The following is a 25,259-nucleotide window of genomic DNA, read 5'->3' as shown; positions in this document are numbered from 1 at the left end:
CCTTGGTCTTCTGTCCTCTCCGATCAGATTCCCCCTTCTCCAGCCCTTTATCTCTTTCACCAATCAACTCTCCAGCTCTTAGTTCACTGGTGTCACTTGACACCTTGTACTTCTTCCTCCCCTCCCTGACCTTCTTAACCTTTCCTTTTCAGTTCTGATGAAGGGTCTCAGCCTGAAACGCGACTGTTTACTCTTTTCCATAGATGCTGCCTGGCCTGCTGAGTTCCTCCAGCATTTTGTGTTTATTGCTCACTGTACTTAAAGCAGGATTTGACTGAATAGTTGTGATGTTTGTGGGCACGTGGCCAGTGGTTAAGGCGTTCGTCTAGTGATCTCAAGGTCGCTAGTTCGAGCCTCGGCTGTGGCAGTGTGTTTGTGTCCTTGAACAAGGCACTTAATCACACATTGCTGTAGCGTCTGTGCGAGGAATGGTGCCCCACACAGACTTCCAATCTGCGCCTTGTAAGGTATGAAAATGCCCGACGCAGGCCTCTCATGGTCTGAGTCGATGTTCCCCCGTTCCCCTTGGTTCTTTAGATTTTTATATCTTTCAGTCACATTATTCAAAACATTATTAAAAACAGACCTATGTTACATAACTAAATATTTAAAAACTCATGCACTAAGTGAGCAAAATGTATGTCTTGACACTAATGTTTGAAAATGTTGGTCAGCGGATAGGTTACCAGGCTAGCTTAGGATAGCAATGTAGAGAGCAAAATTCAAATTCCTCTGCAGCAGATGTTCAATTTAATGAAATTGAATTTAATGAAAAGTTTTATTAGTAAAGAATGTTATTTGAATTTTGTAGAGTCCCAACTGGTTCAGGAATATCCTTCAGTGAAAGAAACTTCTTGCTTTCACCCAGACCCACATCTGAGTGGTGTAACACTGGGGCTTTCTGTGAAAACCACTTAGTTCTATTAAAACTGATACAGCATAATACTGATTAGAGCTATAAGCACCATCAGGATGTGGACATAGCACTGAATTCATACACAGCAAATCTGCTATCAGCCCAGACCACCTTGTATCTACCTGGGAGGAAGAGAGACCTGACATTTGGAGGAATTGTCTCTGGCACTCCCTGTTACTAACTCTAAACTCTGTGAAGTTTCTCAGCAATAGGTCAAACATCAAAGAAGATAACCCTGTGGTTACCACCTACTGTTCATGCTTGACAAATTGATACTTTGACCAATTCTTGGCAAAAGGATTAATGGCAGCTCATAAGCAATATTTACATACCAGTAACCTCTCTGATACTTTAATTGGGTTTTGCCAGACCCACTCATTTCCAGACCTCATTGGTCATGGTTAAAACATCGGCTAGTGTGGTGAGAGTGACTTCCTTGGAATTGAGGTCAATGGGTGTGAATGGCAAATTACACCAACTGTTTTTTTCCTGTCTGGAACTGGAAGAAGAGCTATAGATGACCTCTACATTCAAGTGAATGCTCAGCATCCAAAGCAATTATGTACAAATCTAAACCTATCTATTGCAATCTTGCCATGAGGGTTTGATCATTTAGTCACAAGAAAGTGAAGGATATTAATAACATAAGAAATTCTGCAGGTGATAGTTGCGAAGGATATTATAGAAATTCTAGCCTTGAAGTGTGTGCTATAAAATATCGACTTCCTATAATGTGTTCTAATGTTGGTCCGAATTGATCTGGGTTTGACTCAGTCCATAGTTTCCAATTTCCCAGCCCTACTTGGATTGGATTGAATGTGGAGGGCCGATCAGATTGAAAATCCATATCGCAGGAAGCATCCTACAAGATGCACAGAGGCATACTGGCAAATATGTGTTAGGCAGGAGACTAATGAACCCCTGTCCTGAAGTGCTGTGATGGCACAGTTTGTATGCTGTCAAAGCCAGGACTGAAATCTAAAGATTTTTAAATGCTTCTGATATTAAGATGTTTTAAAATCATTATAGCATACATAAGCAACTTCAAAAATTAAAAAAAGACTTAAAACAGTGAATTTAAAACCTAGATTCTTTTCTCATAATCTCTATATCTAACTGATGCAGAATGATAGAGAGGAATTCTGCAGTGTAATGTGGGGAGAGATTCTCCTTTGGATTTGGTAGACCAGAGTGACAAATATGCTGGGCCTGACACGTGGTAAGTCTTGGACTTGTTGTGGGCCTCTGGCTCTAGTACCTATTTGCTGGAGAGCTGCTGGCCACATTCTGCAGGCTTAGGTTGAATATACAGTACTGTGCACATGTAAAAAAAGAAATCCATAAAGCAAAGATGCTTTCAAAAATAATGAAAAGTTTCTAAATATCAAAACAAAATATTTGTACAAAGAGCAGAAAATGGTAAAAAAATCAAATCAATATTTGGTGTGATCACCCTTGGCCTTTAAATTAAATTAAAGGAATCAGTTAGTCTTGCGAGACCATGGATCTGCGCCTGGAAAGTCCTCACTCTCCAGGGCGCAGACCTGGGCAAGGTTGTATGGAAGACCAGCAGTTGCCCATGCTGCAAGTCTCCCCTCTCCACGACACCAATGTTGTCCAAGGGAAGGGCATTAGGACCCATACAGCTTGGCACCCAGTGTCGTCGCAGAGCAATGTGTGATTAAGTGCCTTGCTCAAGAACACAGCACGTTGCCTCGGCTGGGGCTCGAACTCAGGACCTTCAGGTCGCTAGTCCAATGCCTTAACCACTTGGCCACATGCCCACACCCTTGGCCTTTAAGACTGCATCAACTCTCTGAGGTATGCTGTCATACAGTTTCATTAATAAAATCAGCTGGTAGGTTGTTCCAAGTATCTTGGAGAACTTACCACAGTTTTTCTGCAGACTTTAGCTCTCTTGCTTGCTTCTGTCTCTCCAGATAAACCCAGACGGCCCGGACGATGTTGCGATCAGGGCTCTGTGGAACCTATACCATTTGTCACTGACCTCTTTGTTCTTTTCACTGAAGATAGTTCTTTATGACCTTGGCCAAGTGTTTAGGGTCATTGGCCTGTTGCAGATTGAAGTTGGGACCGATCAGACACCTCCCTGATGGTGTTGTGTGATGGATGAGAACCTGTTTGGAGGGAGAGAGAAAACAGGGAATTATAGGCCAGTTATCCTGACGCCAGTGGTGGGAAAGATGCTGGAGTCAATTATAAAAGATGAAATTACGACATATTTGGATGGCAGTAACAGGATAGGTCCGAGTCAGCATGGATTTACGAAGGGTAAATTGTGCTTGACTAATCTTCTGGAATTTTTTGAGGATGTAACTATGAGAGTGGACAAGGGAGAACCAATGGATGTAGTGTACCTGGACTTTCAGAAAACCTTTGATAAAGTCCCACATAGGAGATTAGTGGGCAAAATTAGGGCACATGGTATTGGGGGCAGAGTACTGACATGGATTGAAAATTGGCTGGCTGACAGAAAACACAGAGTAGCGATTAACAGGTCCCTTTCGGAATGGCAGGCGGTGACCAGTGGGGTACCGCAGGGTTCAGTGCTGGGACCGCAGCTGTTTACAATATACATTAATGATTTAGATGACGGGATTAAAAGTAACATTAGCAAATTTGCAGGTGATACAAAGCTGGGTGGCAGTGTGAAATGTGAGGAGGATGTTATGAGAATGCAGGGTGAATTGGACAGGCTGGGTGAGTGGGCGGATGCATGGCAGATGCAGTTTAATGTGGATAAATGTGAGGTTATCCACTTTGGTGGTAAGAACGGGAAGGCAGATTATTATCTAAATGGAGTCAAGTTAGGAAAAGGGGAAGTACAATGAAATCTAGGTGTTCTTGTACATCAGTCACTGAAAGCAAGCATGCAAGTACAGCAGGCAGTGAAGAAAGCTACTGGCATGCTGGCCTTCATAACAAGGGGAATTGAGTATAGGAGCAAAGAGGTCCTTCTGCAGCTGTTCAGGGCCCCTGGTGAGACCACACCTGGAGTATTGTGTGCAGTTTTGGTCTCCAAATTTGAGGAAGGACACTCTTGCTATTGAGGGAGTGCAGCGTAGGTTCACAAGGTTAATTCCTGGGATGGCGGGACTGTCATATGTTGAAATATTGGAGCGACTGGGCTTGTATACACTGGAATTTAGAAGGATGAGAGGGAATCTGATTGAAACATATAAGATTATTAAAGAATTGGACATGCTGGAGGCAGGAAGCATGTTCCCACTGATGGGTGAGTCCAGAACCAGAGGCCACAGTTTAAGAATAAGGGGTAGGAAATTTAGAATGGACTTGAGGAAAAACTTTTTCACCCAGAGAGTGATGGATATGTGGAATACTCTGTCCCAGAAGGCAGTGGAGGCCAAGTCTCTGGATGCTTTCAAGAAAGAGATGGATAGAGCTCTTAAAGATAGCGGAATCAAAGGTTATGGGGATAAGGCAGGAACTGGATACTGATTGTGGATGATCAGCCATGATCACAGTGAATGGCGGTGCTGGCTCGAAGGGCTGAATGGCCTACTCCTGCACCTATTGTCTTTTGTCTTTTTGTACTCAGAATTGATGATCCATTAATTTTGACTAGATCACAAAGTCTTGCAGAAATGCAGACCCAAACCTGCAGGGGACCTCCGCCATGCTTCACTGTTGGCTGCAGACACTCATCCAGCAGTGATCTCCAGCTCTTCTATGGACAACTACCTCCTCGTCAGTCCAGAGTACTTGCTGCCTTTGTTCAGCACCCTAGTCCTTGTGTTACTTTGTGCATAGGTGAGTCTCTTGGCTTTGTTTCCATTTCAGAGGAATGGCATCTTGGCAGCAACTCTTCCATGAAGACCACTTCTGACAAGACTTCTCCAGACTGTAGAGAGTTGTACTTGGGTTCCAGTGGTTCCTGTGAGTTCAGAGCTGATAGCAGTGCTGGACTTCCTCTGATTTAGAAGGGACGTCAGTTTGTGTATCTCTTGTCTGCTGTACTCTGTTTCTGTAGCCAACCACTGCTTTTCTGGTCATCAACCTTGTCCATTTCTTTGTGTTTCTTCAGAAGAGCGTGGACAGCACATCTTAGAACTACTGTCTGCTCTGAAATTTCTGCTTGGGGGAGACTTTGCTGATGCAGGATGACCACCTTGTCTCATGCTCACTTGCCATGGTGTAAGAATTGATGATTTTGAGGGTTTAACTGTCACAATCTGCTACACCCTCACCTTTTAGTCTGGTTATCCTTTGCCCAGTTTGACTCCTTCTATGCCCATTTCTGTTTTAGTTAATCAGTTTAGTTGATTCAGCTCATTATGTCTTCAATCAGTAATAACTGTTAACTTTGTTTAATCATGCACTGGGCTATATACATCTGATTTCTAAATAGACATTGAACCCATGAACTACTTTTTTATTTATTCCTGTTTTGCACTATTTATTTTAACTTAACTATTTAATATACATGTATACTTATTGTAATTCAATTTTTCTATATGTATCATGCATTGCATTGTACTGCTGCTGCAAAGTTAACCAATTTCATGACATATGCCGATGATAGTAAATCTGATTCTGATTTCTATAAAGTATTCAGTTTTTATTTGAAAAGTGGTTAGTAATAACCACAATTAATAATTAGTTAATCTATTAATTAATGTTACTTTATTTAATGAAATACAAACATTTTTCTGTAACATTTAACTTTTTTGAAAAATGAATGTTTGGAAATCTAAAATTAGCTATTTTCTACCGACACACTCTTGCAGAAGACAAAAAAACTAAACACCTAAAACAAAATTTATATGAAAAATCTAGGGTGCCTAAGACTTTTGCACAGTACAGGTAAATAATTATTTTTCAGTAGCTGTATTTTGCAGACTAATGGCAAATTTGTAATTTCAAATATATGTTTGAAGGTGTCTATTATTTGTAGTGTGATAATGTTTTATACTTGTTATCTGTTAAATGTAGAGTGCAACAAATTAATAACAACAGTCCTGAATTTCTTTTATCTTCACAGCCAAAGATGTTACCTATATTTGCCCTTTTACTGGTACCGTGAAAGGAACACTGACTGTTACAAACTACAGACTGTATTTCAAAAGCTTGGAGCGGGTAATCTGTTAAAACATGTTTCTTTGCATGTTTGGAAATTCTTAGTTGAAGGTTTTTAATACTACTTAAAGTTAAAACTGGATGGAAAGTTCAAATAAAATAAAAATTGAGAAAATGATTTAAAAATTTTAATTTGATCTCTAATATATGAAGAAGTTAAATAGCTCTTTCATTATGCATATATGCAAAATATTCTTCACTAAAGGGATATTGCAAACATAAATAGAAGAAACTGTTGCACCTCTTTAACTTTAATACTAAGTTATAGAGATAACTGCAGAGCTCTTCCTTATGCATGCAGATTTATCTGGGGAGGTGGTAACTAAAGCTGTTTTGATGCTCTGTATGTCAGTGCATTACAAAGTTCAGTAACTCTTTTTGAAGAAACATAGAACAGTACAGCACTTTGGCCCATGATATTATGTGACCTTTTAACCTACTTTAAGATCAATACAGGTTTCCCCTGCCATCCGAAGGTTGAGCGTTCCTATGAGACGGTTCGTAAGCCGAAATGTCGCAAAGCGAAGAAGCAATTACCATTTATTTATATGGGAAAATTTTGTGAGCGTTTGCAGACCCAAAAATAACACACAAAACCTAAAATAACAGTAACACATAGTAAAAGCAGGAATGATATGATAAATACACAGCCCATATAAAGTAGAAATACTTTGCCACAATCATTACTGCACTGTTCTCCGTAGCAAAAATCTCACGCAAGCGCCGTCGGCAAAAACACGGTGCAAGCGCATTCCAGTAACCTTTAAGCTATGAAGCTGCCAAATCATACCAAATAACACGTAAAAATACACAGCTGATATAAAGTAGAAATAATCTATGTACAGTGTAGTATCACTTACTGGAATTGGGAAGACAGCGCAGAGCACACTGATGATGGTGTGTTAGACTGAGTCTTCGCAGGTTGGGGTGGCGCAGTGGCACCCACCCTCCAGGCCACCGACTGATACATTGCCGCGAGGCACACAGGAGTCCAGCGGTAGCCGGAAGGCACACAGCACATCTTTTTTAAAAAAAAAAAAGAAGCTGAAATAAACAAGCTAATTAATTAGGTGTCACCCAGCACATAATTGTCGGCCCAGATCAGTGCCGATTGCATCGTCTCTGATCTGGGCCGACATTTACGTGTGGGGCAGCACCTAATTAATTAGCATGTTTATTTCAGCTTTTTTCTTAAAGATGTGCTGTGTGCCTCCCGGCTACTGCTGCATTCTCCGCGAATCGGTACCGTATCTGACGGCAGCCTGGGTGTTGGGGTGGTGGGACACTGGGGTGTCATCTCATCGTCTGTTTCCATTAGAGCAGGCAGCTCATCTTCTCCTATGACTGCCTGCCTTGATGTCGAAGGTTGAGGTTCGTCGTCTGCTGTGGCTGATGTGGAAGGCTTGCTTGACTGCTGAGCCTCGCGCATTTTTCTATCATACAGTTCTTTGTAAGGACTCAAACCATCTTGCAAATATCCCCTAAACCTACGTACCCTTTCAAAATTAAAGTCGTACTTTATCATTGCAGCGAAAATCTCACGTAGTTGCTTCACTTTCGCTACTGCATTGGGTTTCGATTGTTATCCTTTCGTCTTCCAATTGCATCAGCTTTTCATCTATCAGTTCTTGGTCATGGGATGCCAAAACCTCTTCAACATCGTCTTCGTCAGCTTCCACAAGCCAAACTCACTTAGTCCTTACTTCGTTCACCACGATCAAAACGCTTAATTATGTCTAGTTTTACGCTAAGTGTAACACCTTACAAGCTTTTTAGGCTTTTCCGACACCATAGAACTCATCTTGCAAACGGCTGCTCACAGGCACGTGTTAAAGCAATGCAGTTCCAAATCCGGGGGAGAGCGGCTGCTCGGGGCGCGCTCTGCCTTTTATCGCGTGCTTTTTTTTTGTTACAGTGAAAACACCTTCTGAAAGCGAAAACAGGGTACTAATGGAGGTCTTTTGTTACAGTGAGGTTTCATAAAGCGAACGTTCGAAAAGCGGGGGACACCTGTATAACCGTTTCCTGCCCCATAGCCTTTCATTTTTCTTTCAGTCATGTGCCTATCTAAGTGTCTCTTAAATATCCCTAATGTACCTGCCTCTGCTACCACACCTATGGCGTGTTCCACACACCCACCACTCTCTGTATAAAATAAGAAACTTACTTCTGACATCCCCCTTATACTTTCCTCCCATCATCTTAAAATAATGCATTCCCCCCTCCCCCCCATTGTAGCTATTGCCACCCAGGCAAGAAAGTGTTGACTCTCCACTCTATTTATGCTTCTTATCCTGTTATATGCCTCTATCAAGTCTCCTCTCATCTTCCTTCACTCCAAAGAGAAAAACTCTAGCTCACTGAGCAATTCCTCATAAGACATGTTTGCTAATCCAGAGAACATCCTGGTAAATCTCCTCTGCACTCTCTGTAAAGCTTCTACATCCTTTCTATAAAAGCAACACACATCAAAGTTGCTGGTGAACGCAGCAGGCCAGGCAGCATCTGTAGGAAGAGGTGCAGTCGACGTTTCAGGCCGAGACCCTTCGTCAGGACTAACTGAAGGAAGAGTGAGTAAGGGATTTGAAAGTTGGAGGGGGAGAGGGAGATCCAAAATGATAGGAGAAGACAGGAGGGGGAGGGATAGAGCCAAGAGCTGGACAGGTGATAGGCAAAAGGGGATACAAGAGGATCATGGGACAGGAGGTCCAAGAAGAAAGACGGGGGGCGGGGGGGGGAGACCCAGAGGATGGGCAAGAGGTATATTCAGAGGGACAGAGGGAGAAAAAGGAGAGTGAGAGAAAGAATGTGTGCATAAAAATGAGTAACAGATGGGTTACGAGGGGGAGGTGGGGCCTTAGTGGAAGTTAGAGAAGTGGATGTTCATGCCATCAGGTTGGAGGCTACCCAGACGGAATATAAGGTGTTGTTCCTCCAACCTGAGTGTGGCTTCATCTTTACAGTAGAGGAGGCCGTGGATGGACATGTCAGAATGGGAATGGGAGTGGAATTAAAATGTGTGGCCACTGGGAGATCCTGCTTTCTCTGGCGGACAGAGCGTAGATGTTCAGCAAAGCGGTCTCCCAGTCTGCGTCGGGTCTCGCCAATATATAAAACGCCACATCGGTAGCACCGGACGCAGTATATTACCCCAGTCGACTCACAGGTGAAGTGTTGCCTCACCTGGAAGGACTGTTTGGGGCCCTGAATGGTGGTAAGGGAGGAAATGTAAGGGCATGTGTAGCACTTGTTCCGCTTACACGGATAAGTGCCAGGAGGGAGATCAGTGGGGAGGGATGGGGGGGACGAATGGACAAGGGAGTTGTGTAGGGAGCGATCCCTGCGGAATGCAGAGAGAGGTGGGGAGGGAAAGATGTGCTTAGTGGTGGGATCCCGTTGGAGGTGGCGGAAGTTACGGAGAATAATATGTTGGACCCGGAGGCTGGTGGGGTGGTAGGTGAGGACCAGGGGAACCCTATTCCTAGTGAGGTGGCGAGAGGATGGAGTGAGAGCAGATGTACGTGAAATGGGGGAGATGCGTTTAAGAGCAGAGTTGATAGTGGAGGAAGGGAAGCCCCTTTCTTTAAAAAAGGAAGACATCTCCCTCGTCCTAGAATGAAAAGCCTCATCCTGAGAGCAGATGCGGCAGAGACAGAGGAATTGCGAGAAGGGGATGGCGTTTTTGCAAGAGACAGGGTGAGAAGAGGAATAGTCCAGATAGCTGTGATAGTCAGTAGGCATATAGTAGACATCAGTCGATAAGCTGTCTCCAGAGACAGAGACAGAAAGATCTAGAAAGGAGAGGGAGGTGTCGGAAATGGACCAGGTAAACTTGAGGGCAGGGTGAAAGTTGGAGGCAAAGTTAATAAAGTCAACGAGTTCTGCATGCGTGCAGGAAGCAGCGCCAATGCAGTCATCGATGTAGCGAAGGAAAAGTGGGGGACAGATACCAGAATAGGCACGGAACATAGATTGTTCCACAAACCCAACAAAAAGGCAGGCATAGCTAGGACCCATACGGGTGCCCATAGCTACACCTTTAGTTTGGAGGAAGTGGGAGGAGCCAAAGGAGAAATTATTAAGGACTAATTCCGCTAGACAGAGCAGAGTGGTGGTAGAGGGGAACTGATTAGGTCTGGAATCCAAAAAGAAGCGTAGAGCTTTAAGACCTTCCTGATGGGGGATGGAAGTATATAAGGACTGGACACCCATGGTGAAAATAAAGCGGTGGGGGCCAGGGAACTTAAAATCATCGAAAAGTTTAAGAGCGTGAGAAGTGTCACGAACATAGGTCGGAAGGGATTGAACAAGGGGTGATAAAACAGTGTCGAGGTATGCAGAAATGAGTTTGGTGGGGCAGGAGCAAGCTGAGACAATAGGTCGGCCAGGACAGGCAGTTTTCTGGATCTTGGGTAGGAGGTAGAAACGGGAAGTGCGGGGTGTGGGAACTATAAGGTTGGTAGCAGTGGATGGGAAATCCCCTGAGCGGATAAAGTCGGTGATGGTGTGGGAGACAATGGCCTGGTGCTCCTTAGTGGGGTCACGATCGAGGGGTAAATAAGAGGAGATATCTGCGAGTTGTCGCTGTGCCTCGGCAAGGTAGAGGTCAGTACGCCAGACTACAACAGCACCCCCCCTTATCGGCGGGTTTAATAATAAGGTTAGGATTAGTGCGGAGGGCGTGGAGAGCAGAGCGTTCGGAAGGAGTGAGGTTGGAATGGGGACAAGGTGCGGTGAAGTCGAGACGGTTGATGTCCCGTCGGCAATTAGCAATAAAGAGATCCAGAGCAGGCAGAAAATCAGAGCGGGGTGTCCATGAAGAAGAGGAGGGTTGAAGACGGGAGAAGGGGTCATCGGTGGGGGTGGAAGAGTCCTTGCCGAAGAAGTAGGCTCGGAGACGGCGGAAGAAAAGTTCCGCATCATGGCAAACACGGAACTCGCTGAGGTGTGGGCGAAGGGGGACAAACGTGAGGCCCTTACTGAGAACAGAGCTTTCTGCTTCTGACAGTTGAAGGTCGGAGGGGATGGTAAAGACCCGGCACGGATGAGAGCTGAGATCAGAGGGGGGGAGGGGGGAGGCTGGGGGTGTCAGTGGAGAGGGGAGGGTTGGGGTGAGAGGAAGATGGAGCCTCCGAGGGCCCAGGAGTTGACGGTGGGATCCGAGGAAGATGGAGCTGCGGAGTGGCGGTGGGGGAAGGGGAGACGGGAGTCACAACAGCAGCACATAAAGACCCGGCCTGGAGTTCATCCTTTCTATAATGAGGTAACCAGAACTGAGCACAATACTCTGTGGCCTAAAAAGAGTTTTATGGAGCTGCAACATTACCTCACTGCTCTTGAGCTCAGTGAGTTGATTAAAGAACACATCATATGCCGCCTTTAACCATTCTATCAACTTGAGTGGTAACTGAGGGATCTTTGGACGTGTACCTCAGGATCCTTCTGCTAAGAATCCTGCCATTAACCCTGTATTCTGTCTTCAGGTTTGACCTTTCAAAGTGAATCTCTTTTCTGGATTGAACTCTGTCTGCTATTTCTCACCCAGCTCTGAATCTTATCAACATGATGTTGTAACCTACAAGACAAACTTCTACACTATCCACAACACCACCACCCTTCATGTCGTCTGCAAACTTAGTAACCTATCCTCCCGCTTCCTCATCCAAGTCATATATAAAAATCACCAAGAGCAAGGGTCCCAGAACATCACCGATCGCCAACCTCCAGGTAGAATATGCGCCATCTCCAACCACCCTCTGTCTTTTGTGGGCAAACTAATTCTGAACCCAGGCAGCCAGATTCCCCTGGATCCCGTGCCTCCTGACTTTCTGAATAAGCCTACCATGAGGAACCTTGTCAAACACCTTACTAAAATCTATATATATCATATCCACCCCTCTACCTTTGTAATTTGTTTTGTCACTTCATCAAAGAAGTCAATCAGGCTCATGAAGCATTATCTGTCACTCACAAAGCCCTGCTGACTATCCCTATCAGTCTGTGCTTCTCCAAACGCTCTTAACTCCTGTCTCTAAAAATCCTCTCCAAAAGTTTGTCCACCACTCTCGTAAGACTGAGTGGTCTGTAATTCCCAGGAGCATCCTTATTACCTTTCTTGGACAAAGAAATAACATTTGCCATCCTCCAATCTTCTGATACTACTCCTGTGGCCAGTGAGGAATCAAAGATCATTGCCAAAGGTGCAGCAATCTCTTCTGTCGCTTCCCATAGTAACCTGGGGTATACCTAATCTGACCACGGGGATTTCTCTATCCTAATGTTTTTCAAAAGTTCCAGAACATCCTCTCTTAACATTGACATGTTCTGGCATATTAGCCTTTTCTTTGCTATCCTCACATTCATCTAGGTCCCTCTCACTGCTGAATACTGAAGCAAAATTATTCATTAAAGGACCTTCCCTACATCCTTCGATTCCAGGCACATTTCCTCTTTTATCCGTGATTGGTTCTACCCTCCCTCTAGTCATCCTACTGTTTTTCATATATGTGTAGAACGCATTGAGGTTTTCCTTAATCCTCACTAAGGCCTTCTTGTATTCCCTTCTACCCCTCCTAAATCCATTCTTAAGCTCCATCCTGGCTGCTTTGTAACTGTGTAGAACCATGTCTGTTGTAGGCTTAATTTACATAAAGAAGCAATGAAAGAACCAGCTGAAATCTAAAATCAGTTGTCAGGTCATTTAACGTGCATCAAATGCAGTTCTAGAAAGCAACAACAGTTTCTTTCTTTTAAAGCAATTGCATCAATTTAAAGACCAAGGAGCATGAATAAACAGCTAAGTAATTCTTTACCAACTTGCTTGAAATTACCATTGAAACATCCACCAAAATTGAAAAATATTTCTCCACAAAACTACATGCAATAATCAGTATTTAATGTGTAATATGCATTTAGAAGTGTGGTTAGATTTCTGGGCTTGTGATGTAATTTTCAGCCCAATAGTCTCCATGGTCAACAGTCCACTGAACGTTATGTTACTTCACCATTCAGCAGCATAAGCCCACAGCAAGAACATAGGACAGGTGATGAATTATATTTTTAGTCAGTAAGAACCTTGAAGCAAGGCCTTGTTGCTGAACACTTTACAAAAATGCCCCAGCTATTCTATGCAGGAAATGCTTCTTCACTGCTCCCCACCAGAAAATGCCTTTAATATCCTACCTGTAATGCATCCCATTTCTTTCTTCTAGCACTCCTCATGAAAAGTCTTGAGTAAAAAAAATTCAGTGCTTTGTGTTGCTAGTGCCAGGTTTTCAGACATCAAGATGGCGCTGATAAGGAGCAACTCTGCGTACAGCTCTGATGGGAATCATCTGATATTCCCATTTGGGATACTACAGCTGAAATCCACAGTCACATCCACGAGTACTTCAGTGAACGACATCGCTGTAAGTTGTTTAAAAATATCCATACTCAAAATTGGAAGATCCCAGTCTGCAGAATCAGGTTGTGAGTGCAGTTCCCCTTTAGGAAAATGGAAGCCAAGCCAGTTCACAGGTACCATTGAAATGCAGAAACTTTAGACCCCCACTCCCTACTATCATGCTGGTGAATGTGCATTCTCTGGAAAATAAAATTGAACACCTCAGAGCAAGATGTTTGCACTCCCCAACTGATGTGTACTGTGCTTCACGGAAACGTCGCTATCCCCAGCCATTTTGGACACAATGTTGCAGCTTGATGGTTTCACCATTCTCTACAAAGACCAAACAGCTGAATCTTTTAAAGGCAGAATAGGTGGAGTATGAACATCTTTCAAGAAGGTGAACTCTTGCAAGGTGTACCTGGTAAGGCTCTGAAAACCTGTGCCAACCAACTGGTAAGACATCTTCAATCACTCTCTGCTGCACTAGGATGTTCCTACCTGCTTCAAAAGGGCAACAATCATGTTGCTGCCCAAGAAGACCAAGGTGAGATGCTTCAATGACTATAGCCCAGTTGTACTCATATCTACTGTGGTGAAGTACTTTGAGAGGGTTGTTATTTCTAGAATCAACTCCTGCCTAAGCAAGCACCTAGACCTGATGCAATTTTTCTATCGCCACAATAGGCCTACAGCAGATGAAATCTCTGCGGCTCTCTTTTTGCACTACTTATTGAATTGTGACTTAAATTGTGCTTATCTTGCAACTCCCTCTGTGTACTTTGATTGTCAATGTTAGTCTCATTGTCTCTGCTATGCCTGATGCTGTCACGATGGCCTGATTTTTTTTTTGGGCTAATATTTCAGTATGGTTTAGTAGGGCTAGATGCTGCATCATCCTGAGTACCAGAATCCTTGTGCATCTTGTCTAGATGTGCTTGTGTTCCAGGTACTTCAACAGTATCTGTAAATGGCTAATCTCCTCATGGTTATTTTATTTAACCTTGGCAAGACTATTTCTCAGAAACTGGAAACTAAAGTCCTTAAGACAACAAACTATTCCAAACAAACATAGTGTGTGCAGATGATAGAAACTCGGCAGATAATAAAAGCAACAGTCACAAGATACATATGGGAATTCAGAGTGTTTGTGTTCTGTCTTCGTAACCCAATTCAAGTTATTTCTATCCTGTACACCACCCATCTCACCATTTTTTTTTGTGATGGGCTATGGCTCTGTGCTGTATTTCTGGATTTAACAGTGCTTTGGGGATTGCAGGAACAATTTCATGGTATAAAATAGCTAAAAGGCATGAAACCCTGATTCAACACAGAACTTACAGTGACTTGAAAAAGTATTCAGCCCCCACATCTATTTCCACACTCATTTTCTAAATTTAAAATATATTGAAGTAGGATTTCTGAGCTAATCTACAAAACATTGTGCATCAGGTCAAATCAAAAGAAAAGTTCCAAAACCTGTCAACAACTTATTAAAAATTAAAACCAAGATTGTAAGGCTGAGAAAGTATTAAAAACTAAATTTTTTGTGGCTGAGAAAATATTCTTCCCTTTTGTAATTACCACACTGATTTTCCGCAGTTGCAATATTCCTTATCAACCCACCCAGTTTGTTGATGTAGAAAATTGGAGGGTCACCTGTTTTCAATGAATTCATTAGAATAAATACCCTCACTCTCTGTAAGGTCCAACAGTATGGTAGATTTTCAACAGATGAACTAAAATGAAGACAAAAAGGCATTCAATGCAAGTCAGGGAAATTACAATAGGGAAGCACAAATCTTGGGAAGGGTACAAGACTATCTTAAAGGCAGTGAGCATATCTTGGAACTCGGTGCGGTCCATCGTGAAAACGACGAAAAGATATGAAACCACAGCACAGTGCAAAGGTCAGACCACCCTTCCAAACTTAGTCACCAAAGAAGAATGGCACTTATAAGAGAAGCTACTGTTGCGCCAACAGTTATTCCCAGTGAGCTGTAGAAATTAGTGGCTGCAACTAGTGATGAAGTTCATGAATCCATAATCTCTAAGGCCTTGCACAAAGGTTATTAGTGGAAAAATGGCAAGGAAGAAGCCTTGACTAAAAAAATCTCATATGCTTGCCCATGAAGATTTTGTAAAGCATCACTTGGAAGATACTGTAAAGATGTGGAAGAATGTCTGAGGTTGGATAACACTAAGGTGGAACTTTTTAGCCTCAACACTAAGTGGTAATGAACTTCCCTCTGTTGAGGACATTTACAGTAGCTAGTGCATAAAGAAGGCCTGGAAGATCATCGGGGACATCAGTTATCCCAACCATAAGCTGCTTCAGCTGCTTCCATCTGGCAAATGGTACTGCAGCATTAAAGCCAGGACCAACAAGCTATGGGACAGCTTTTTTCTACAAGCTATTAGTCTTACATATTCACATGTATGTGCATTGAGACGGAGTCATAACACAAAGATTTTTACTCCCTCACATTGTTGGATGGATGTAAGATTTAAACAAATTCAAGTACATATGTCATAAATCTAATACTGTGCATCAGCCAGCTAACTGCATTCCTACTGTAAGGTATGTTGAAGGTAGCATCATGCTATGGGGATGCTTTTTAGCAGCAGGGACAGAAGGTATGTCAGGATTGATGGGAAAATGAATGCTTCTAAATACAAAAAGATTCTGGATTAAAAATCTGCTAGCCTCTGCCAGAAAGAATAAACTGGGGAGGAAGTTTGCCTTTCAGCAGGACAATGGCCCAAAGCACACTGCCAGAGTGGCTTGATGTCTCTGAAGGGTCCAGTCAGAATCCTGACCTTAATCCGATCAAACATCTGTGAGAGGACCTCAAGATTGCTCTCCACCACTGCTCCCCAATTAACCTGGCACAGCTTGAGCAATTTTGGAAAGAGGAATGGGCAAATCTTGTGCGAAGATAATAGAGAATTATCCAAAAAAAAACTGCTGGCTGTAGTAGCTGTGAGAGTTGGTTCAACTATGTACTGAGCAAAATGGGGTGAATGCTTTTGAACTGCTGATGTTTCAGTTTTTGAATTTTAAATTTTTCATGTTTTACAGTTTTCCCTGTTTTGGGGCTCTACTGTGGGGGGGGGGGAGGGGAAAGGAGCACATGATTCAAAAATAAAAATTCTCAGCTAAATTCATCAAAATCCCTAACGAGAAAATCTGCCGAAACTAGAAATCAAAGTAATACGCACTAAATGCTGGAGGAACTCGGCAGGTCAGGCAGCATCTATGGAGAAGAGTAAACAGTCGACATTTCAGACTGAGAAGGGTCTCGGCCTGAAACATTGACTGTTTGCTCTTTTCCATAGATGATGCCTGGTCTGCTGAGGTCCTCCAGCATTTTGTGATTAAAAATCCATGGTTGTAATACTCATTTTTGTAAACAAAGGGTTGGCAGGGAGCTGAATATCTTTACAAGGCACTGTGTACAGCTGTGTCTGGAGAAGGCAATCAGAGCTGCCAAATGCCAATGTTGAGTCCAACTGGAAAACCAGTTTTCTGCAAACGACTGTTCTTCAGTCCATTACCAACTACATAAAGAAGACGCTCCTCTTCCCCGATGACTCCTCTCCTCCAGAACTGGTTAAATGAGTTCTGCTGCAGATTTGACTCTTCACACTTCAAAGACCCCCTCTACTGCCTGTTCAGCCACTAATGCCTCACAAATTTTGTTATCAAGGAAGAGGTGAGAAGGCTATTGAGGAAGCAAAATATCGAGAAGGCTGTTGGTCCTGATTCCATCTCCCTTGTTATCCTTAAACACTATGCTAACCAGCTGTCTACAGTCTTCCTAGATATTTCCAATCATTCTCTTAAACTATACACTGTTCCAGCATGTTTCAACAAATCTATAGTTATTCCAGTCCCCAAAAAATTAAAGATTATTGAGCTAAATTACACAAACATGAGAAAATCTGTAGATCCAAAGCATACACACAAAATACTGGGGTCAGGAGGTCAGGCAGCATCTATGGAAAAGGGTAAACAGTCAACACCTTGGGCCGAGACCCTTTTTCAGGATTGAGAAAGAAGAGAAGGCAGAGTAAGAAGGTGGAAGGAGGGGAGGAAGAAGTACATGGTGGCAGGTGATAGGTGAAAATGGGCGGGGGGGAGTGGTGAAGTAAAGAGCTGGTTAATTGATTGGTGAAAGGATAAAGGGCTGGAGAAGGGGAAGTAGCCATGGACACTTGCATAGGTCCAGCTATGCCTGCCTTCTTGTCGGCTAAGTCCATGTTCCAAGCCTACACTGGCATTTCTCCTCAACTCTTCTTACCCTACATCGATGACTGCTTCCTGCACCCATGCTGAGCTTGTCGATTCCATCAACTTTGCTTCCAGCTTCCACCCTGCCCTCAAATTTACGTGGTCCTTTTCCGACACCTCTCTCCCCTTTCATGATCACTCTGTCTCCGTCTTTGGAGACTGTCTATCTACTAATATCTTTTATAAACCCACTGACTCTCTCAGCTATTTGGACAATATCTCTTCCTACCCTTTCACTTGTAAAAACACCATCCCTCCTCTCAGTTCCTCCATCTCTGCCACATCTGCTTCTCTTCCTCCACCGTAAATGATGCCCCCACCAGCATCTCTTCCATTTTGCGTATATCTGGCTTCATCCCATCCTTCTGCTGCCACACCAAGGATAGGGTTCCTTTTGTCCTTGCCTACCACCCCTACCTACTACCCCTGCCTATCACTACTAGCCTCCACTTCTAGTGCGCAATTCTCCATACTTACACCATCTCCAATGGGATCCCACTACCAAGCACATTTTTCCTTCCACCCCACCCCCACTTTCCACTTTCAGCAGGGATCGCTCCCTACATGATTCCCTTGACTACTTGTCCCTCTCCACTGATCTCCCTCCTGCTATCTCACTAGCATTCAGGGCCCCAACCAGTCCTTCCAAGTGAAGCGACACTTCACCTGCGAGTCTGTTGAGGTAATCTACTGAGAATCAGAATCAGGTTTATTATCACCGGCACGTGCCATGAAATTTGTTAACTTAGAGCAGTACAATGCAATAAATGATAATATTGAAAAAAAAACAAAGTAGATCAATTACAGTGAGTATATACAATACAGAGAGTATATACATATTAAATAAAAAATTGTATTTGGTGCTCCCGGTGTGACCTCCTGCACATCGGTGAAACCAGACAGATTGGGAGATCACTTCACCGAGCACCTTCGCTCTGTCCGACACAAAAAGCAGGATCTCCCAGTGGCCAACTATTTCAATTCTACTTGTCATTTCCATTCTGACATGTCAGTCCATGGCCTCCTCTACTTCCAGGATAAGGCCACACTCAGGCTGGAGGAGCAACACCTTATATTCTGTCTGAGTAGCCTCCAACCTGATGGTATGAGCATTGATTTCTTGAAGTTCGGGTAATGATACCCCTCCCCACTTCACCATTCCCCATTCCTGTTTCCCTCTTTCACCTTATCTCCTTACCTGCCTGTCACCTCCTTCTGATGCTCCTCCCCTCTTCCTTTCTTCTATGGTCTCTGTCTTCAACTATCAGATTCCCCCTTTTCCAGCACTGTATCTCTCCAATCACCTTCCCACCTTACTTCACTGCTTCCCCTCTCGTGGTTTCATCTATCACCTTGTGTTCCTTCCTCCCCTCCCCCACCTTCTTAAATGACTGCAGGCCAGTTACTCTCACATCAGTCACAATGAAGAGTTTTGAAAGGCTAGTCAAGTCATTTTTCAAATCCAGAACTCAAAATTTTCTAGATCCACTGCAATTTGCCGACAGGACCATCAGGTCTGTAGGTGATGCAGTTGACATCAGTCTGGACTTCATACACAACACCTCACTTACCCCTGTACATATGTCAGGATTTTCTTTTTTGATTTCAGTTCAGCCTTCAATACCATCATCCCTGAGCTTGAGCAAGAGAAACTTTCCAAACTTAATTTACCAAGTCCTAGCTGCAGGTGCATCAACTTCGTCTCTGCCGATTTGTGAGACTAGACAAGCACGTCTTCACATCCCGCTCAGTCTGCACTGCTGCACAACAGGTGTGTGTTCTTTTCCCCCTCCTATTTCCTCCATACACTAGTGACTGAGTCCCCAGTGATCCATTATTTAAATTGATGAAGTTTGGAAATAACACTCTAGCCATTGGGCTAAGTCACCAGAAGCAATGAATCCAAGGACAACCAGGAAGTAAAACAAGCGAGTGTTGTGGTGACATCACAATTTGGAGCTAAATGCCTTTAAAATTGCAGAGATGCATATCGACTTTAGGAGAAACATATCTCCTCTACACCTGCTCATCATCGACAACTCTACAGTCAACAACAGGAATTCTGCAGATGCTGGAAATTCAAGCAACACACATAAAAGTTGCTGGTGAACGCAGCAGGCCAGGCAGCATCTCTAGGAAGAGGTGCAGTCGACGTTTCAGGCCGAGACCCTTCGTCAGGACTAACTGAAGGAAGAGTGAGTAAGGGATTTGAAAGTGGGAGGGGGAGGGGGAGATCCAAAATGATAGGAGAAGACAGGAGGGGGAGGGATGGAGCCAAGAGCTGCACAGGTGATTGGCAAAGGGGATATGAGAGGATCATGGGACAGGAGGCCCAGGGAGAAAGACAAGGAGGTGGGGGGGGGGACCCAGAGGATGGGCAAGGGGTATATTCAGAGGGAGAAAAAGGAGAGTAAGAGAAAGAATGTGTGTATAAAAATAAGTAACAAATGGGGTATGAGGGGGAGGTGGGGCATTATGTTATGTGTGTAACTCTACAGTCAGTACAGTTTCACCATTCAGGTTCCAGAACATCATTATTTCACAATACCTCGTAAGCGAACCATATCATTATCAAGAAGTCTCGGCAGAGGATGTACTTATGGCAGTTGCTAAAATTCCATCTTCCCCAGAACATACTGGTGCAATTCTACACTACTATAGAGAGCATCTTCACATCAGTCATTACTGTATGGTTTGATGCAGCATCTTCTTATAATATACAAGAGCTACAGGGAACTGTCAGGACAGTAAACAAAAAGATCATTGGCTGCAATCTACAATCACTGCAGGAATTGTATACCATATGTTAGGACAAAGAAGAGGCCAGGAAAAAAAATAATTGCAGATAATACCCACCCAGCAAACAGCTTTTACAAAATCTCCTTTCTAAAAAGTGCTATAGGGCTGTAAAAACAAAAGTTTCTTCTCCCAGGTAGTTAATCTGATCAACCATTCTCGTTAAATCCTCCAACACCCACCCTCTATTTATTACCTCAGTCATTGCACTGCACTGTAAACACTTTAAACCACTTTTTATAATGTTGTTTGCATTGTAACTACATCCTGGCATTTATGCAATTATGCATATTTTAATCCATATGTGTTCTTCTAATATTATTTTTATACAATTCTTTATTCTTTGGAACTTTTGAATGTTGCTTTTTGTTGTATGTTGAGTCAACACACCTCAGCAAATTCCTAATACATGTAAATATGTATGGTGAATAAACTTGATCCTTGATAAAGATGATTCTTGATCAATAAAAGTATTGCTTTGCTAAATAGTCTTTTTGGCAAACAACACCCTCTCTCCCTTCTCTGTTTGCCTTTATTCTGGCATTCAGAAAAATTGTGAGTGGGGGTTGGTGGTGGGGAGGGTGTTGTTTAGGGTTGAGGAAAATAGTAACCTTGAAAAATTGTACCAGATCTCAATATTTAGGCATTTTTCAGGGTTGGTGTAGCCCACTTCTACTTCGTATTTCCTTTGTCCAAAATGGCCTGTTAAAATGATTGGGAAGGCCTTCACTATTTTGTATTTGCTTCTGTTAGTTTTGTACATTTTAGTTTGTTCTCCAAGCACAATAACAGTATTGAGATGCAAAAGTTAGAATTTTATGTAATGAGCAGGCAAAGATCCAAATGGCAAGATTCCAAAGCCATCTTGTGAATATGAATTCTGCAGTTTTCTTGTGTGATAACCTTCCTTATACTTTTTTGAGTATTTCTAATATTTCACTGAATTTAATAAAGTGAGGTCATAAATTCTACTCTCAGACTGACACCCAGTTCCTAAGCCACTTACTGTTATCTTCAACAACTACTGTATCTTTCATATTGAGGACAGGATAAGGATTAACTATTAACTATTTTATCAAATGTAACAACATTAAGCTCTCATTATATCCTTTAGTTGTAATGCAGGTGTAAGTAAGTCCCAAATGAATACAATTAAGAACAATTAATCAACTTGTTTATTGTCCTAAGTATGTGTACTTTTGTACTTCAATCAGACTGTACTATCTCAGTTAACTTTTTTGCGATAAATGGTTGCTTGCTGTAAGTGCTCTATTTGGTTCTTTCCATCCCCCACCCAACCCACCCCACACAGCCTTCATTGATTGAAATAACCAACTTTGGCAAAACAGGAAAGTACAAAAGAGTTTAAAATGGACACATTTTTACGGTAGGAAAAGGCTGGTCAGATGAAATCATGGTTTTCTGAAATTGCAGACAATTAGGGGAAGTGAATAGCGACATCCCAGGGAATTAATACTGAGTGAAATCAGAGACTCTCCAAAGCAAGCAAAATGATGATAATAGTAAAGGTAATGAATCATCATCTAGCAGCTATATAAAGCATTGATTGGGACTTCATGCTGCAGCTGTACAAAATATTGGGTAGGATGCTCTTGGAGTGTTAGAACATTGAACACAGAACAGTACATCAAAGTACAGGCCCTTTGGCCCACAATGTTATGTCAACATTTTAACCAGCCGTAAGCTGTACAAAATATTGGATAGGGAGCACTTGAAGTGTCAGAACATTGAACACAGAACAATACATCACAGTACAGGCCCTTCAGCCAACAATGTTGTGCTGACATTAAGATCAATCTAACCCTCCCTCCCCCATAGCTCTCCATTTTTCTTCCATCTATGTGCCTATCTAAGAGTCTCTTAATGTCCCTATTGTATCTACCTCCACTACCACCCCAGGCAGAGCTTAAAATCATACTCCCTTGTATTAACCATCTCAGTCCCAGGGACAACATCTCTGGCTGTCCACACTATACTTCTTAACATCTTGTACACCTCAATCAGGTCACCTCTCATCCTCCTTTGCTCCAAAGAGAAAAGCCCTAGATCAGTCAACATTTCCTCATAAGTCTTGCTCTCTAATCCAGTCCGCATCTTGGTAAATCTCCCCTAACCCCTCTCTAAAGCTTCTTCATCCTTCCTATAATGAGGCAACTACAACTGAATACAATATTACAAGTGTGCTCCAAAGAGAGTTTTATAGAGCTGCAATATTACCTTGCAGCTCTTGAAATCAATCTGCCAGCTAATGAGGACAAGCGTAGCATATGCCGCCTTAACCGCTCTATCAACTTGCGCAACAATTTTGCGGGAACTATGGATGTTGACTACAAGATCCCTCTGTTCCTCTACACTGCTCCAAATCCTGCCATTATCCCTGAATACTACCTTGAAATTCAACCTTCCAAAGTGTATGACCATGTGTTCCCGGAGTGAACTCGATCTGTCACTTCTCAGCCCTACTCTGCATTCTATCAAAACCCTGTTGTAATCTATGACAGCCTTCTACACTATCCACAACACCACCACCCTCATGTTATCTGCAAACTTACTACTCACCCTTCCACTTCCTCATCCAAGTCACTTATAAGAATCACAAAGATTCTTATACAGCATGACTAGTTATGGGCTGCCAGGCAGAATAAACTCCATCTCTTGCCATCTTCTGCCTTCTATGGGCATGCCAATTCTGAATCGATGCAGCAAATTTCCTTGGATCCCATGCCTCCTGCCTGTCTGAGCCTACCATGAGGAACCTTGTCAAACACTTTATTAACATCCATTTATGCCACATCCACTGCTTTACTTTCCTTAATTTTGTTTTGTTCTCAAAGAACTCAAGTGGGCTCCTGAGGCACGATATACCCCTGACAAAGCTATGCGGACTATCCTTAATCAGTCTGTGCTTCTCCAAATGCTCATAAATTCTTTCTCTGAGAATCCTCTCCAATAGTTTGCCCACCACTGATGTAAGACTCATTGGTCTATAATTCTCAGGGTTATTCTTATTACTCTTTTTGAACAACAAAATAATATTTCTATCTCAAAACTTAAATCTGCTGGTGGTACTCCTGTGGTCAGTGACAATACAAATATCACCGCCAAAGGAGCAGCAATAACTCCTTGCAATATCCCCTCCAGCCATGGGGACTTGTCTATCCTAATGTTTTTCAAAAGTTTTAGCACGTTCTCTTTCTTAATGTAAACCTGTTTCAGCTTATCAGTCTGTTTTATGCTGTTCTGCATAATTGTCAAGAGCCCTATCACTGGTGAATCCCGAAGCAAAGTATTCATTAAAGAACGTCCCCAACTTCCTCAGAGTCCAAACACATTTCTCCTTTTATCCCTCACCGATGACTCTAGTCATCTAACTTTCCTTCACATTAATGTAGAATGCCTTGGGATTTTCCTTAGTCCTACTCGACAAGGCCTTCTCATGTTCTCTTCTGCCTCTCCTAAGTCCATTTTTAAGCTCCTCCCCGGCAACTTTATAACTGTGTGGAACCCTGTCTGATCCTTACTATCTAAACCTTAAGTATGCGTCTATCTCTTGGCCAGATGTCCATGTCTCTTGTCATTCTTGATTCCTTCACCCGACCATCCTTTCCCTGCCTCAGTGGGACAAACCCATCCAGAACCCCCATGCAAGTACCCCTTGCTGTGCACAGTTTTGAGAATTAAGAATGTTTACCCAGATGCAATTCCGATTGAAAAGCAAGTGGATAGGTACTTGGATGGGAAATAAGTAAGTGGATACTGGCCTAATGCAGGCAAATAGGATTAGCACAGATGGGCATCACTGTCAGCATAAGCGATGTGAGCCAGAGAGCCCATTTCGGTGCTGTACGGCTCTGACGCTATAATTAACAAAGCGCTATGACTTGATGGTTTCCATTTCATGCCACCGAAAATGTTATCACCCATATTTTTCCTAGTTTTATTTTCTCCAGAGCCATTCCTCTAGGTTAGAGACTTGTCATTTTGGTTTTTAATAAATGTGAAAGAGCTGTGTCATGAATTTCTAAAAAGTAACTGATGCCTGCCAAGCCTAAATTAATTTTTGAAGGTTTACTAGATATGAATGATAATTATTATGGGCCTCCACATTACAGTTTAATGCATTATTTCATATAATACTTCATCTTCAATTCCATGAGTTTATATTTTATTTAAGTTAGGCAAATTCTAGAACTAATGAGGCAATTAGCTGAATGGAAAGAGTTAAAAGTATGGATAGTTGGTGGTCTCTAAATGGCAAAATGCAAAGAGTTGTTGCCTGAATGGGTCTGTTTTGGTGCCTTTACAGTCATTGTATTTGTAAATGAATTAGCTGTCAGTATAGAAAGTGACATATTTTGTTAAATTGGTTGTTTCGCACTGGGTAATTTACCTACAAAATGTTTCTTCTTCTTATGAAGTAAATTTAATCTTCATCCTTTTAGTGATAATGAACTGCTTTTATTTGTGTAATCTTGAGGTTGGGTTCTTGTCATTTTGTAGGATCCGCCTTTTGTTCTCGATGTTCCTTTGGGTGTGATCAGTCGTGTTGAAAAGATTGGTGGAGCATCTAGCCGAGGGGAGAACTCTTATGGTCTTGAAATCTTTTGTAAGGTTGGTGCTTGTGTTAACAATATTAATTTGTTTACTGTTTTTTGATCTATAAAATCTGCTTTAATTCATTGGTTAATTTAAAGGATTGTTTGTATGTAGTGCTTCTAACAACTGGACGT

General features: G+C 42.6%; 1 protein-coding gene across 8 annotated transcripts in view; it reads left to right on the top strand.

Annotated features, from left to right (window-relative positions):
- Nucleotides 1–25,259, top strand: part of mtmr2 (myotubularin related protein 2) — a 143,338-nt gene that overhangs the window by 49,774 nt on the left and 68,305 nt on the right. For 6 of the 8 annotated variants that reach the window (XR_011886595.1, XM_072263413.1, XM_072263415.1 and 3 more), the window contains 2 exons: nucleotides 5,940–6,034; nucleotides 25,030–25,140. Coding sequence is in view for 7 of the 8 variants with exons in the window: in XM_072263413.1 (XP_072119514.1) it covers nucleotides 5,940–6,034; nucleotides 25,030–25,140 (206 nt within the window). In the remaining variant the exon portion in view is untranslated. Of the gene's footprint in view, nucleotides 1–4,523; nucleotides 4,709–4,744; nucleotides 4,835–5,939; nucleotides 6,035–25,029; nucleotides 25,141–25,259 lie in introns of those variants that run through there. The other 2 variants (XM_072263414.1, XM_072263418.1) reach the window with 2 other exon arrangements.

Source organism: Mobula birostris, chromosome 7 (genome assembly GCF_030028105.1).
Source record: "Mobula birostris isolate sMobBir1 chromosome 7, sMobBir1.hap1, whole genome shotgun sequence".
In the NCBI taxonomy this organism is placed as follows: Eukaryota; Metazoa; Chordata; class Chondrichthyes; order Myliobatiformes; family Myliobatidae; genus Mobula; species Mobula birostris.
The sequence above is the reverse complement of the archived record's forward strand: the minus strand, read 5'-3'. Positions and strand labels throughout refer to the sequence as shown.